General features: G+C 46.9%; 2 protein-coding genes across 3 annotated transcripts in view; one reads left to right on the top strand and one right to left on the bottom strand.

Moving 5' to 3' along the window:
- Positions 1-16,407, top strand: part of SYS1 (Sys1 golgi trafficking protein) — a 50,941-nt gene that overhangs the window by 7,524 nt on the left and 27,010 nt on the right. Inside the window, exon 4 of one of the 2 annotated variants that reach the window (XM_011928942.1) lies at positions 4,460-6,987. The exons of the other annotated variant lie outside the window; for it this stretch is intronic. Coding sequence (XP_011784332.1) covers position 4,460 — 1 coding nt within the window. The 3' untranslated portion in view covers positions 4,461-6,987. Of the gene's footprint in view, positions 1-4,459; positions 6,988-16,407 lie in introns of those variants that run through there. 2 annotated transcript variants of the gene reach the window in all.
- On the bottom strand, positions 4,042-8,577 carry TP53TG5 (TP53 target 5). The gene is made up of 5 exons (XM_011928943.1): positions 8,373-8,577; positions 7,726-7,800; positions 7,399-7,529; positions 5,204-5,717; positions 4,042-4,169 (listed from the first exon to the last, which is right to left on the bottom strand). The coding sequence occupies exons 1-5, from the start codon at positions 8,418-8,420 to the stop codon at positions 4,065-4,067; spliced, it is 873 nt and encodes a 290-aa protein (XP_011784333.1). The 5' UTR covers positions 8,421-8,577; the 3' UTR covers positions 4,042-4,064.

The raw sequence follows: 16,407 nt of genomic DNA, 5'->3' as shown, positions 1-16,407 counted from the left end.
GGCTTTGTCACTTTGCCCAGGCTGGTCTCAAACTCCTGGGCTCAAGAGATCCACCTGCTTTGGCCTCCCAAAGTGCTGGGATTTTACAGGTGTGAGCCACCAAGCCCAGCTGGCCTTTTTTTTTTTTTTGAGGCAGAGTTTCACTCCGCCTTCATTACTCAGGCTGGAGTGCAGTGGCCTGATCTCAGCTCACTGCAACCTCTGCCTCCCGGGTTCAAGCGACTCTCGTACTTCAGCCTCCCAAGTAGCTGGAATTACAGGTGTGCACCACCGTGCTTGGCTAATTTTTTTATTTTTCGTAGAGACAGGGTTTCATCGTGTTGGCCAGGCTGGTCTCGAACTCTTGGCCTCTCGAGTGATCACCCACTTCAGCCTCCCAAAGTGCTGGGATTACAGGCCTGAGTCACTGTGCCCAGCGTTGGCCAGAGATTTTCAACTGATCTTAGGAATGTGGGAAATCTATTTCCAAAGGATAAAGGATGGTACCTAGATAAGAGAGTACTAGCCCACTACTGAGTTGGCATATCTCTTTAACTCTCCAGGTGTCTGAAGTTGCCCTCCGTTTTTCCCACCCACCACGTGAACTCGGGCCATTCAGAGAGAAAACTGGAGACTCCTACATAGCTGATGCTCAGAATAGTTTATAACCCTTAAAGAAGAACAGGAAAGGAAAAAGGGATGTCTGGCTCAGAGGGTACTTCTAACCCCTTGCTCTAGGCAGCCCTGTCCATATCAGTGCCAAATGAGAGCCAGGATGGCAGCCAGCAGACATCAGGGGGTACAATCTGAAGCTCCAGAACTCCCAACATCCTGGAGGGTACACAGCTCAAACAGGCTCCCCTGGACAGGAATCCCCTTGGACTCCTTCCTCAGTGACTCCCAGGTCAGAGTAGCTTCCTTCTGCCAGCCCCAGAAGGCAGTCAGTGCACAGGTGTGGAACACCTTGTACTGGCAGCCCGAGGACCACGGAATCTCAGAAGCAGGGCCCTGGGGACCTAGGGCAGGAGGAATAGGGATGGAATCAGCGTACAAGAGAACTCTTCTGTGCAGAGATTAAAAACCACCGTCTTAAGGTTTTCTGTTGGAAAGTAGTAAAGGGTGGTAGAAATAGCATTGAGGCAGGAGGGAGTAGAGGGAGCTGAGGGTTTTAATCCCTGCCCTGCCACTACCTGGGCAAGTCACAGTCATAGGGGCCCAATTCTGAAAGGCTTTAGAGAGCTGCAGTGGAGTACAAAGTCCTGGAGTCCCATTACTACCTGTGAGATCTTGGGTAAACTATGTTATCTCCCTTACCTAGATTTCCTCATACGTAAAATGAGCGTAATAATGGTACTTATTTCCCTGGGTTTTGTTTTGCCTTGTTTTCCGGTAGGTCAACACTTAATTCTATAAAATGGAAAAAGTGTTCCCTCCCTGGTTTTATCGTGAAGATGCAATGAGATGTCATGTGTAAAGCGATTAGCCCAGCACCTGACATGTAGGAAGTGATCCATAATTCTAGGCAATTATTAGGCTACTGCCCCCCTCTCCATTTTACAGAAGAGGAGACATTTTTCTTCTGAGCCTGTGTTTTCAAATGTTGGGGGATAGGCTTGCCAGTCCTCTAGGCACCACTACCAAGTATTGAGCTCCTATCTGGCATGTACTGCAAAGTGATTTATGTGTATTCTTATTCAGTCCAATAAGGTAAGCACCACTATTTCCCCCATTTTGCAGACAAACTGAGGATTGGGAGTAAACAACTTTTTCCCCATTACAAAGTTGATAAGAAGCTAGCCCTGTCTGCCTCATCCTCTTTTCACATTCCAGTTACGTTTATGTGTGATCCAGACAATTGTGAGACAGACAGACTTAGGGATCTAGATGCTGTATGCCGTATTAGCAAAAGGTTGTGAATGTAAACATACGTTTGGCTTGTTAACAAGTAGATAGCTCCCTAAAGGTGGGTAGTTAGGTAGCTGCTGATAAGTGAGAAATGGAGCCAGGACTCACTGGCCACAGGGCTTTATGATGATGACCCTGGTGTGGCGTGGGAAAAGGCCAAACATTTGTTCAGTGCCCCACAAACTGGCTTCTCCTACATCAAGCTTGATTTGCTTAAACCCCCCTGAAACAGACATTAGTATCACTATTTTATAAACATGAAATAGGCTTAGAGAGGTCAGGTGACTTCTAAAAAGTCACTCAATATAAAATCAGATTCACACACTTCAATTTTTTCCCAGTTAACTCTTAAGCAGCCATTTCTGGGGTGGCTTCCTCCCCAAATCAGTGTTACTGGGCCCAGAGGAGGAGCTTTAGGTTGAAATGGTTAAACAAAGGGAGGTTGGTAGTGGGGAGACCTCAGTTGTGGAATTGTGGGAGGCAGGTGGCCAGAGGCCTAAGTGCCTGGGCAGGTGGGATGAGGTGGAAGGAGCCTACTGCTGGGATTCCTTCACTCCCAGGCCTGCCCCTTGCTGCCCTGGCCATGCTGGGTCCCCGCCTTCACACACAGCCCTCCCCTATACTCGGTGGCGTTCGCAGTGGGCAACTGGGGCCCAACTCCAGCTCTCTGGAGCAAAGTGAAGTTGCCAGTCTCACTCAGGCCCACCCCAATCCAGCCTCCACTTGGGGCTCCCTGGGCAGGCCCCCCGGGCAGGCCCCCCGAAGGCTAGTGCAAGCGGGCTCCCCAGAAAGGGTCGGGTTTTTTAGCTGGGAGGGCGCTGTCTTGACTGTCTGCTGACAGCACGCTCAGGACAGAAGTTCACGCAAAGGTTGATGGAATGGAAGAGTGAGTAGAGATTATTTTCGAAAGTTGATGGAATTGAAAATACCCAGCAAGGGAACCGCCATGGAGACTGTCCGGGAAATGGGCTGGAGTGCAAGCTGGGTGGGAAGACCGCTGGAAGTGGAGGTTACTGGGGTGGAGGTGGCGTGGGAAGTGGCAGGGTGGTGGCGGCAGAGGTAGGCATCGTAGGGGAGCTCCAGGAAGATTGCGCTGGGAGGTGAGCTCAGGAGCGCGCAGCAGCCACTATGTGTACTAAGCAGTCCCCGTGCCGTGGCTCCGCCCAGGCTGGTCCGCGCGGCTGCTGATGCCCAGTCTTGGTGCCCAGTAATGGTGGGGAGGAGTGTGTGAGTGGGCGGGGTGGGGGGCGAAGTCCATCCAATCGTTCTCCCTCTCTCCCAAACTGGAGATCTATCTTCATCACTGCCCTGACCCCCCACCCCTGGAGAGCTGTGTGCCCCTCAATGGCTCCACTGCTCTCCCGAGGGCGCCCACTCCACGCAGCCTGCCTCTGGGGAATATGGAGGCCTTTGTCTGGAGAAAACTCGGGCTCCCTTGGCTTTCCTCTCCGCAACGTCTATGTTAGGGCCCTGTGACTCCTACCGACAGAGGGTGACCCCGGCCAGATGGGGTCGACCAGGGCTTGGGGTTGAGGTCTTCGGATTGAGGGTGGACCTGCCATGTCATGCTGGAGCAGTAGAGATGCAGCACCAGCTCCTCTGCCTGATCCGGTGCCTTCTATGATCTGTGACCAAGGCAGGACACATTTGGAGGCCCAGCTGACATCCACTTTTTGACACCAGCCGCAATGCAATCAGTTTTTGACAATCAGGTTTTGACAATCAGGTCGCAATGCACGCGCATGACCCACAGGGTGCTGGGGCTATTCCGTCTGCCTCGTGACTTCTGAGCAGGCTCTCATTTCACCTTTTCCCTTTCTTGGGAAAATGGAATGGGGAGCAACCAGGAGCCCTTGCTCCTGCTTCTGCCTCCGTGCCGCGGTTTCCTCTTGTGGGCTCACGGGGCGATTGTGAGGCACCTTGCATCCAGGAAGCACACGAGCGCCCTGACTTCATAGAGCGCACCACTCAGGAGACCAGCTCGTGGAGGTGGAGGAGGGGTGCAGCTCGCTGGCTTATTTGGTTCTAGACTGACCTTCGGGACCTGGGGGTGGAGGTGGGGGAAGCCTGAAGTCGCAACATAGGCTCCCTCTGCTGAAGGCCTCTTTCCTTCATCCTTCCCAGCCCCAGACAAACAGGCAGAGTAAGCAGTATTCATCTTAGGTGCCATATGGAAGATTTTATTTGTAGACTCGTGAATTTCGCCACCCATCCCTCCCCTTAAGCTGACTGCGCGATCTCCACCCTCTGCTCGCACCTCTGGCTCCCGTCCAGGTCACATCAACCTGCCAGCAGAAACCTCGGTGTTAGATGCTAAGACTGTCCCCAGGGGGCGCTGGTCGTTTGGGGAGCGGGCGCAGGGACAAGGGTGCTGTGGTGTCTGTGGTAGGTTGGAAATGGCTTTGCTAAAAAGGAAAAGCCTCCCTTTAAGCTAGACCCGGTGGGCACTCACCCCATTCCTTTCATGGGACTTTAATTCTCCCAGGAAAGGGCTGGAGTTATTGTCTTCTTTTTTTGCTAAGGAACTTTCTGTTCAGAGTAAATCTCTTTTTTTCCTTTCTTTTTTTTTTTTAAGACAGGGTCTTGCTCTCTTGCCCAGACTGGAGTGCAGTGGCAAAGTCACAGCTCACTGCAGCCTCGACCTCCTGGGCTCAAGCGATCCTCCAACCTCAGCCTCCTGAGTAGCTGACAGTACAAGTGCAAGCCACCACATCTGGCTAATTTTAAAATTTTTTTGTAGAGACAGTGTCTCATTATCTTGCCCAGGCTGGTCTTGAACTCCTGGCCTCAAGCAGTCTTCCTGCCCTGACCTCCCAAGGTGTTGGGATTACAGGCGTGAGCCACCATGCCTAGTCTGTTCAGAGTAAATCTTATTTGAGGCATGAATAAATCAAACATAAATGGAGAGTTGAATTGATCTAAGAGGGAATGGGATGCAGCAAAGCCCTACTTGACCATCTCCCCCTCCCACATTTGGAAATCCTTAAACCCACTTATGTAGGCCTCTGACTGTGAGATTCAGAGCCACAGCAGTTTCCACCTCTGCTAAGGCCTTCAGGCAATGAAGGCTCACTTCAGTGCCCCTCCTGCCCCAGGTCTCCTAGCTGTATCCTGAGAGGCCTCAACCTAGTCACTACCCTGCTGTATGATGTTGGTCTAAGGTTTCCCCATCTCTGGACATGAAGGCGGAGCCTCCCAGCACTGCCATCCACACACCACTCAAGACTCCAGATCCTGAGCCCTGACTCTGGGCCCCAGATCTGGGCCTGGCTTGGGGCTTGCATCTCACCTAGCCTGGCAGTGTTGTTATCACACCCACCTTGTATGGATGCCACATAGGCATTTCAAGGGATGCGGAGCAGAAGCGGGTGCAGCGGCGCTTGACCCAACGCAGGGTGGAAGATCTGCACATCACCCGGGGTGCCGGGAGGTGGATTCGTGTGGGCAGCCCCTCAAACCAGATACACTGGTCGGCTACATTAAGCTGCTTCATGTGCCCCATGGGAGTTCTGTTGTGGTAGGGCTTAATGAAGATGACTCGGGGACCCTCAGTGAGTAGTTGCCTCCCCTGGGCTCCAAGGTTCAAGCCATGATCCCCCGATGTCCTTGGAACCTCAGGCTCTACATGCTTTTCTTTCCATGGCATTGCCGCCGATGACGTTTTTGCCTTGTTACTCATCCTTGACTGCATCTGGGGCTTCCACTCCTTGTACTCTTTTTTCTTAGGGTCCCCTGTGGACTCTAATTTCTTGGACTTGAGTTCCTTCTTGGAGCACCCGATCTCCTGGAACTCTTCATTATTTTGTTTCGCTTCATTGCAGGGACTGTTTTCCCTGGCAGGGAGAGGAAAGGCAGTCAGCAGAGCAGGACCAAGGCCCTGGTTGCCTAGCCTTGCCCCGACACAGTTGATATGTAGTCAGCTCAGGGGAGCCTGTTAATACAGCCAGAGGGGCATGCAAAGAAACTTCTCTGTTGCCCAGAGGCCTTGTGCTGGTGTGAGGGGGTGTGATGAGCACTGGCAGAAGGGATGTGAGAGATTGGGAAGGTGAGAGTCATGACTAGTAGTTAAGGCCCCTAGGAATGGATATTGTCTACATCATCTGCCACTAGATTAGAATTCTGTCTCTCTGGACTTCAGGTGGGAGGGTGAACAGTCCAGTAGTTTTTCTAAATTGTGCTCCAAGAAACCTTAGGGTTCTGAGGAGGTGTCTCAGTGTCACCTCCCCTGACCGACTAGGGGCAGGATACCTCCCCCCAGCCCATAACAACACAATTGGGGCTTGGGAATAGATATTTGAACAGAGGTTTCACTGCTTTAATAAAGTTGGAAAACTGTTCAAGACCAGCATGGGCAACATGGTGAGACTCTGTCTCCATACAAAAAAAAAAAAAGAAAATTAAGTTGGAAAATGATGGGGCTAGATGATCCTGATCCTTCTAGCTCTGTGTTTCCTAATTGCCTTTAACTAGAGGCCAAATCAGAAAGAGGAGCCCAGAAAGATGGCCTTGAGAGAATTATTAAATGCTGAGACTTTCCCAAAGGGTGTCTGTAACAGACTGGGCCCCCTGCAAACCCCCCAGTGGCAACACCATCCTAGCCAAGGGTGTGGAGAGAGATGAGCCCTTGGGCTGCAGATAATGGCAATACTGTGATGGTAATAATGGCTCCCGCTGATTGAGTCCCCGCTCTATGCCAGACTTGGGATCCTTACAACTTGGGATCCTTACTACTTCTGTAAAGTAGAAGGCAGTGAAGCAGAGTGGCTTACAGAGCATAGGTGTTGTTGGGTTCAGACCAACGGGCTCAGATTCTGCTTCTGCCTCTTACCACCTGTGTGATTTGGGCAAGATGTTTAACCTCTCAGAGCCTTAGCTTCCTTATCTGTAAAACTAGGATAATTCTGTCTACCTAACAGGATTGTTGTGAAGAATAAACTAAATGGGAAAATTCTTAAGTGCTTAGCACTGTAGATGGCACTTAGCAGGCACCAATCAATGTTAGCTTTCTTAGTACTCTCATGTGACTTACGAGGAAACGGTTTGAACTTGTCTTGGAGGCATGGTAAAAAAAAATAAAAATAAAAATATATTAATAAAGAAACCGAGCCTCAGCAAGGTTAATCCTCAGATTTGAGGGGTCAGTCTGCAGGTGACTGACTGGGCTATATTGACTTGCAAGGGGAGGAGGAGGAGGAGGAGTGACCTGTCTCAGTGCCCCAGGGTGGAGTGAGCACCACAATTGGATGACTACAACCATTGTTATGGCCACAGCTCTGATATCAGACAGTAATGGCTTCAAATCCTAGCTCTGCCACTTATCAGCTGAGTTAACTGAGTAAGACAAGTCACTTCACCTCTTGAGCCTCAGCTCTCCAAGAGTAAAATAGAGTTAATAAATACCTCTCTCACAGAGGCTTTGTGAAAATTAGACTTGTTCTCTAAATTCCTTAGCACAATGCCTGTTCCCAGTAAGACGGCATTTGGGTCCATTACGGGGGCCAAGCCCCAGCTTACCCAGAGGAGATTCGGAGAATCTTTGGAACACTGAGCAGTGAATGCCAACACCTTTTGGCCAGCTTATGCAGTTCTTGGATCCGGCGGTTCGAGCTCTTGAGTAGCTTCAAAAGCGACAAGTTTTTTAACACCTGCCGGGGTCAAGAAACCAGATAAATAGAAGCTTCAGCTTTCCTGGACAGCCTCCCTCTCCCCTGCCTGCCTCTAGCTCCGCTCAGCCAAGGGCCGGCCTGCTGGCTCCCCTGGGCCACTCAGCCTGGCAACCAGGGGCAGCACTGCATAAGTATATGAGCTTCCCCAAGCTGGGACCAAAACAGGGCAACTCACCGTTCTCAGACGGTTCCGCTCAATTACTTTGCTCACAGGCTGCTCTGTCTCGTCCTGCGGTTTCTCATCTTGCATCTGAGGGACAGAGGATAAGAGAGAGACATAAACCCAGAGGAATCAGCCAGGCATGGTGCCTCATGTCTGTAATCCCAGTACTTTGGGAGGCCAAGGTGGGTGGCTCATTTCAGGTCAGGAGTTCGAGATGCCTGGCCAACATGGTGAAACCCTGACTTTACTGAAAAAAATACAGAAATTAGCCAGGTGTGGTAGCACGTGCCTGTAGTCCCAGCTACTCAAGAGGGTGAGACAGGAGAATCACTTGAACCCAGGAGGTGAAGGCTGCAGTCAGCTGAGATCTCGCCACTGCACTCCAGCCTGGGCGACAGAGTAAGACACTGGAGGAATCCTCCTGTACTCCTCCATGTGCCTCTCCATTTGGCCGAGCATGGTTTGACCAATCCTAGGCTGGGAGTTTTGTCATCTTGGTCCGGGGACAGAACTGGGAGACCATTTTAACTTTCCTGACCTCCCTTCACCCTTCACCTTTCCCTTTTCTCCCATGCTGGAAAGTCCCGTCCTTGTCATGGTGATTCTTTGTTAAGGTCCCCTCTAGGGACTCACCCCCAGGGTCTAGTCCCAAGTCTGACCTTGGAAACCCAGCTATTCTTGGGCCTCTTCTTTGCTGATGGACTCATGCTGGGGCTGTGAGTCCTCAGAGACGAATGGAGCAACACCAGTGCCAGGCACCCACCCTGCTCGTCTCAGTTCAGCCAGCACTCAGGCTGGGCATCAGATGGTGGTGCTGGCTCTGTACCACCTGCAGCTGTGACATCACTGAAATGTGACAGTAGCAGGGCTGGGTCTCCAAGGCGTGTATGTGGCAGAGGTGAGGGGTAGAGGGTGAGAAAGAAATACAGACAATAGGTGACAGACAGCTGTGTACATTGTCACTACCTCCCTGTGAGGTAAGAGGATTATCCCCTCTTTTTAACTGAGGAAGCCAAGGTTCAAAGAGGTTGAATAATGTATTCAAGGCCACACTAGATCTTACCCAGGTAGATTATAGTCGGCTGGAAACCTAACAAGGTCTGATAGTCAACCCATGAAACCAGGGATTCCCAAACCATGCTCATCCCTTCAGTCATGTCGCCTGTTTTGACTAGGTGCCTGCTACATGCTAGCTGCTTTTTCTTTTTTCTTTTTCTTTTTCTTTTTCTTTTTCTTTTTCTTTTTTTTTTTTTGAGACGAAGTCTGGCTCTGTCACCAGGCTGGAGTGCAGTGGTGAGATCTCTGCTCACTGCAACCTCCACCTTCTGGGTTCAAGTGATTCTCCTGCCTCAGCCTCCTGAGTAACTGGGACTACAGGCACCTGCCACCGAGCCCAGCTAATTTTTGTATTTTTAGTAGAGATGGGATTTCACCATGTTAGCCAGGATGGTTTGGATCTCTTGACCTCGTGATCCGCCCACCTCCGCCTCCCACAATGCTGGGATTACAGGCGTGAGCCACCACGCCTGGCCTCGCCAGGTGCTTTTTCTAAGTGCTAGAATAACAGAAAAATTCTTGCCCTCAAGCTTACATTCTAGTGGAGGGGAAACTGTGTATGTGCTTGTAAATGTTTAATAATTGGCTCTCTGAAGCAAAATGTATATGTGTTTGTATTATAAATTTTACTGATAAAAACCAACAAATAATAAAGTCCTGTAATACTCTTTATTGTAACTTCTATTAGTGAGTTGCTTCTTACAGTCTGCTTTTCTTAGATTTTGCCTAACCCTTCTATTTGTAGCCAACCTATGGTTGTAGTGGATCAACAAGTATAATACCAACATTAATGTTGGTGTTTTCATTTACACTAAATAGTAAGAAGAAGGTGAAAAAGTGAAACAACAGAGATATTGAAATGTAACTCATTTATCAATGACTTCATTGACCTGTTTGCTGAATTGGACCATAGTTTTTGAATACTGGAAGTATTTTTTCAGATTCTTTTTGTTATTTACAATTGAACAGCTATGGACAGGACACTTGCTTACGTTTTCTCTTTTTTGTTGTTTTTCGGGGGTCTTTTTTCAGATCTATATATGATTTATATATATTTCTACTGTACAGATATACAGATATAAAGAATTCTAAGAACACAGATAATAGTAAAAGGTAGTAAAAAATAGAGTGACAAGTTTAAGCATGTTGCACCTTTGTTTTTAATGTCACGTATTTAACTGGAAGTTGCTATAAATTACATTTTAATGATGGCCATGCCTAACAACCAGCCTGCAGAATTCCTAGAAATGTAACAGTAGACTTTTGTGAGCCCTTATGAGTCAGCTTCAGTACGCCAATGCTACGTCAGATGGAAATAAGTGCCTGGAGAACAGCAAACAGGGTAAGGGGAATAGGGAGGGCAGAGGTAGAGGGTTTGGTATATTTAAAAGGTGGTCTAGGAAAGATTCATCAACAGGATGAGATTTGAGCAGACACCTGAGAGGGAGAGGGAAGAGGAGAATGAATGGTGGTAAGAGATGATGAGGCAGAGAGGGAGTTGTGGTGGGTTAGGCAGATCACAACAGGCTTTAAAGGGCGCTGGTTGCCCTGAATCCCTGGTGCCCAGCTGGCTGCATCAGAATAGTATGAAGAGCTTGTGAAAAACATTTTTGTGGGCACCACCCCATTCAGTAGGCCAATCAGATAACCAATCAAATGTGGGACCCACTCCACACCCTTCCACTTCTAGTGGGGAGAGATGTACATGCACAGGGGGTGCTTAGCTCTGAATGGAGGGGTGAGGGGCCGACCCTAGGCTGTGGGACAGCTTCTCACATATAAATATCCTTTCTTATTAGAGTGAAGGTTAGGTAGTGGGTTAAACTGCTGCTGTGGCCTAGGGAAGAAAGCAATGTGATGATTTGGCAAGGAAGACACAGAGGGTACACCCTCTCTCTCTCCTGTCTACCCCCATACTCCTTGGCTGCTCTGCCTGCTCGGACATTCCCTTCCCTGCACACAATTTCAGCTCTGATCAACTGGACTTCACTGAACAATGCTGCTCTGAGGCCCTGGTGCCTGGCGGGCTGTATCAGAATCACCTATACTCGCTACTCATCTCCTGAGCTTCGAGGGCTAGGGAATCACTGTGTGCTAGGCACTGAGGGACAGCAACGTTATAGGCAGAGCATGCCTCTGAGTTCACAGACCAGGGGGATAGGTACCCCTAGAATCTAGACTCCTCAAGGGCAGGTATTTGTGTCTGTTTTATTCATTGATTAGCCACCAGATCCTAGAACAGTGCCTGGTGGACAGTGGGTGCCCAAAAAGTATTTTTTGAAAAATGAAATAAATAGCATTATCTATGATACGGCTAATACTGAGGGTTGTGGGAGCACAGAGGTGGAGCCTCCCAACCCAGCCTGAGGACGTCAGGGACTCTTCCTAGAGAAGGTAAGGAGGAATGAAGGATGAGTAGATGTTGGCCAAGCATAGGGGTATGGGGCAGGTCAGGGGAGGTGGGCAGAGCATTCTCAAAAGAGGGAATTTAAAGAATGTGAGTGTGGAATGGAATTATGTCGTATGTTGGATGTTGCTGGAATAGAAAGTAGGGGCCAAGAGTGGCAGGGGCGAAAACTGGAGAAGTGGGTAAAGAGACCTACCCAATGACGCACAGCTGGTAAGCCTTGGGAACTAAATCCAGGGCTGTTGAGTGAAAACCTCCACTCTTTTTAAAAAAAAATATGGTGTAATAAGATATGGATAACATGAAATTTACCTTCTAACCATTTTGTTTTTGTTTTCAAGACATAGTTTCACTCTGTCACCCAGGCTGGAGTGCAGTGGTGCAATCTTGGCTCACCACAACCTTCACCTCCTGAGTTCAAGTGATTCTCGTGCCTCAGCCTCCCCAGTAGCTGGGACTACAGGCCCACATCACCATACCCAGCTAATTTTTGTATTATTAGTAGAGACGGGGTTTCACCATGTTGGCCAGGCTGGTTTCGAACTCCTGACCTCAAGTGATCTACCTACCTCGGCCTCCCAAAGTGCTGGGATTACAGGCATGAGCCATCGCACTCAGCCCTAACCATTTAAAAAAGTAGTTAAGTGACATTAAGTACCTTCTCTTTGTACAACCATCATGGATATCCATCTTTAAACTTTTTTATCCTATGGAATTGGATCTCTGTATCCATTAAATAATAACTGCCCATTTTACCTCCCCCAGCCCATGGCAGCCACCATTCTACTTCCTGTCCCTATAAATTTGACTACTCTAGGAACCTCATATAAGTAGAATAATACAATATTTGTCTTTTTTTGTGACTACCTTATTTCACTTAACGTGTCTTCCATGTTGTAGCATGTGTCAGAATTTCCTTCTCTTGGCCAGGCACGGTGGCTCAAGCCTGTAATCCTAGCACTTTGGGGAGGCCAAGACAGGTGGATCACCTGAGGTCAGGAGTTTGAGACCAGCCTGGCCAACATGGTGAAGCCCCGTCTCTACTAAAAGTACCAAAAATAGCTAGGTGTAGTGGTGGGCACCTATAATCCCAGCTACTTGGGAGGCTGAGGCAGGAGAATCACTTGAACTTGGCAGGTGGAGGTTGCAGTGAGCCGAGATTGCATCACTGCACTCCAGCCTGGGCAAAAGACGAAACTCCGTCTCAAAAAAACAAAAACAAAAAAATTCCTTCTCTTTTTTCTTTCTTTTTTTTTTTTTTTTTTTGAGATGGAGTCTCGCTCTGTCGCCCAGGCTGGAGTGCAGTGGTACGATCTCAGCTCACTGCAACCTCCGCCTCCCGGGTTCATGCCATTCTCCTGCCTCAGCCTCCCAAGTAGCTGGGACTACAGGCACCCCCCACCATGCCTGGCTACTTTTTTGTATTTTTAGTAGAGATGGGGTTTCACCATGTTAGCCAGTATGGTCTCGATCTCCTGACCTTGTGATCTGCCCGCCCCAGCCTCCTAAAGTGCTGGGATTACAGACGTGAGCCACTGTGCCCAACCAATTCCTTCTCTTTTTAAGGCTGAATAATATTCCATTGTAAGTATAGGCCACATTTTCTTTCTCTGTTCATTCATTGGTGGACATTTGAGTTTCTTCTGCCTGTTAGCTATTGTGAATAATGCTACTGTGAACAAGGATATACAAACATCTCTTCAAGGCCTTGCTTTCAGCTTTTGTGTAATACCTAGAAGTGGAACTGTGGAAGTGCTGAATCATACGGTAATTCTCTTTTTAATGTTTTGAGGAACCACCATATTGGTTTTCACAGTGGCTATACCATTTTACATCCCCACCAACCATGGACAAGGATTCCAGTTTCTCTATATCCTTGCCAACACTTGGTATTTTCTGTTTCTTTGATAGTAGCCATCTTAATGGGTGGGAGGGGGAGGTTCCACTCTTTTGTTTCCTCTCATACTTTGTTCTTTAATTTCTTTAGTTAGGTTTACTGGGGTATATTTTATATATAGTAAAATTTACCTTTTTTAGTATACAGTTCTTTAAGTTTCGATAAATGCGTTCTAGCGTAGAATACCACAGTCAATATATGGAATGGCTTCATAACCCCCCTAAGTTCCCTCAAGCCACCTCTTTGTAGTTAATTCCTCTTCCGACTCCCAGCTTTGGCAACAAACTGATGTGTGTTTTCAGTCTCCATAGCTTTGCCTTTTCCAAAACATAGGTGGAATCATATGGTATGCAGCCCTTTGAATCTGGATTTCTTTCACTAAGATTTGCACATGTTGGGTGTGTCAATAATTTGGGGTTTTTTTCATTGTTAAGTAGTATTTCATTCTATAAATATGCTACAGTTTGTATATGTAATCATTAAAGGACATCTGGGCTAGTTTCTGGTTTTCAGTGATTGTGAATAAAGTTACTAAATACATTTGTGTACAGGTTTTTGTGGGAATACAAGTTTTTACTTGGATACATACTTAGGAGTGCAATTACTGGATCATATGGTAATTATATGTTTAACTTTAGAAGATATTGCCAGAATTTTCCAAAGTGGCTTTACCATTTATATTTCCACCAGCAATGTATTCGAGGTCTAGTTGACTCACATTCTTGGCAGTATTTGGTACTGTTAGATTTTTATTTGTTTGTTTTGTTTTTAGCCACTCTAGTAGGTATGTCATCATATCTTATAGTAGTGTTAGTTTGCATTTCCCCAATGACTAATAATGTCGAACATATTTTCATGTATTTATTTGCCATCTGTCTTTTTTGATGAAGTTTTTGTTCAAGTCTTTTGCCCATTTTTAAGTTACTTCTTTTAAATATAACTGTGTTGAGAGTTCTTCACTAATTCTGGATCTCTTTATCAGATATATGACTTGCCAGTATTTTCCACTAGCCTGTGGTTTATCTTTTCATTTTCTTAACTATCTATTTAAGAACAGATTCTTAATTTTGATGAAGTCCAATCTATCACTTTTTTAAATGGGCTGTGCTTTTGGTGTCATATCTAAGAAATATTTGCCTAACCTGAAGTCACGGAGGCTTACGCCTATATTTTCTTCTATGCATTTTATAGTTTTAGTTTTTAAAATTTAGATATTTGACCTATATTTTGTGTAACTTTTGCGTATAGTCTAAGGTATGGATTAAGGTTCTTCTTTTGCTTATAGACATCCAATTATTTCGTTTTGTTTTTTTTTTTTGAGACGGAGTCTCGCTCTGTCGCCAGGGCTGGAGTGCAGTGGCCGGATCTCAGCTCACTGCAAGCTCCGCCTCCCAGGTTCACGCCATTCCCCTGCCTCAGCCTCCCGAGTAGCTGGGACTACAGGCGCCCACCACGTTGCCCGGCTAGTTTTTTGTATTTTTTAGTAGAGACGGGGTTTCACCGTGTTAGCCAGGATGGTCTCGATCTCCTGACCTCGTGATCCGCCCGTCTTGGCCTCCCAAAGTGCTGGGATTACAGGCGTGAGCCACCGCGCCCGGCCTGACATCCAATTATTTCAACAGGATTTTGTTTTGTTTTGTTCTGAGACAGTCTCTCTCTGTTGCCCAGGCTAGAGTGCAGTGTTGCACTCTTAGCTCGCTGCAACCTCTGTCTCCCGGGTTCAAGTGATTCTCCTGCCTCGGCCTCCCAGGTAGCTGGTATTACAGATGCGTGCCGACACAGCTGGCTAGTTTTTATATTTTTAGTAGAGATAGAGTTTCACCATGTTACCAAGCTGGTCACGAACTCCTGACCTCAAGTGATCCACCTGCCTCAGTCTTCCATGGTGTGAGCCACCATGCCCAGCCCCAACATGATTTTTTGAAAAGACTACCTCTCTCCTTTGAATTTTAAAATCAACGTACTGATTTCTACATAAAATCCTACTAGGATTTTGATTCCCCTTTGGATTCATCGTTCTGAGTCATTCCTTCCTTTTTCTGTGCATTTGCCATTGAGTTGTTTTCTCAATTTGCTTCCTGCCAGTAGAATTTTAGGATGCAAAGGCCTCTTTTCACTTTTTAAGATTTTTAAAAAATTTGAAATGATTATCGATTCAAAGATGTTGCAAAAATAGAAAGGTCCTGTGTACCTTTCACCCAGTTTCCTCCAGAGGTAACACCAGACAAAACTAGTACAATATCAAAAGCAGAAAATGGGCAGTAGTACAATATACAAACCACATTGAGATTGAACCAGTTTTACATGCACTAATTTGTGTGTTTCATCACCAAAAAGATCTCTCTTGTGCCATCTACACCTCTCCCCTCCATCCAGTACATACTCCCTGGAAACCACTAATTTGTTTTTTGGATTTTGTTTGTTTGTTTGTTTTTTGAGACAGAGTCTCTCTCTGTTGCCCAGGCTGGAGTGCAGTGGCATGATCTCGGCTCGCTGCAACCTCCACCACCTGGGTTCAAGTGATTGTCCTGCCTCAGTCCCCCGAGTAGCGGGGACCACAGGCATGTGCCACCATGCCTGGCTAATCTCTTGTATTTATAGTAGTGACAGAGTTTCACCATGTTAGCCAGGATGGTCTCGATCTCCCAACCTCAGGTAATCCACCCGCTTTGGCCTTCCAAAGTGCTGGGATTACAGGTGTGAGCCACCGTGCCCAGCCTGAAACCACTAATTTGTTATCCACTCTATAATTGTTGTCATTTCAATAATAGTATATGAATAAAAGCAAGTGAAGGTATTAAAAATGTTACATGAGTGGAATGATACAGTATGTGACCTTTTGAAGTTGGCTTTTTTCACTCAGCATAATGCTCTTGAGATCCAAGTTATCGCATGTATCAATAGTACTTTAAAAATCACAGAAAGTTTTAAAAAATATACATAGAGGTTTTGTGTACCCTTCGATCATTTTCCTCCAATGGGTGCGAAAATCTTACATACCTTTGGTATAATATCAGAACCATGTATAAATTCATGTAGCCACCATCACAATCAAATATAGAACTGTTCTATTATCCCAAGGCTTCCTCATGCTATTCATAGACACAGTCACCCCTCTTTCCTCTCACCCCAATCACTAAAAATTCCACTTCATCGCTATAATGTCATTTTGAAAATGTTATATACATGGAATTATAGTATGTAACCTTTCAAGATTGGCTTTTGTACTTGCTTTTCCATATAATGCCCTTTATATCCACTCAAGTTGTATCAGTAGTTTGTCCCTTTTTTGCTGAGTGCAATTACATATAACACAGTTTGGCTGTTCACCCAT

The sequence above is a fragment of the Colobus angolensis genome, unplaced genomic scaffold, assembly GCF_000951035.1.
Source record: "Colobus angolensis palliatus isolate OR3802 unplaced genomic scaffold, Cang.pa_1.0 Scaffold8, whole genome shotgun sequence".
In the NCBI taxonomy this organism is placed as follows: domain Eukaryota; kingdom Metazoa; phylum Chordata; class Mammalia; order Primates; family Cercopithecidae; genus Colobus; species Colobus angolensis.
This window is presented reverse-complemented; position numbering and strand designations above follow the sequence as displayed.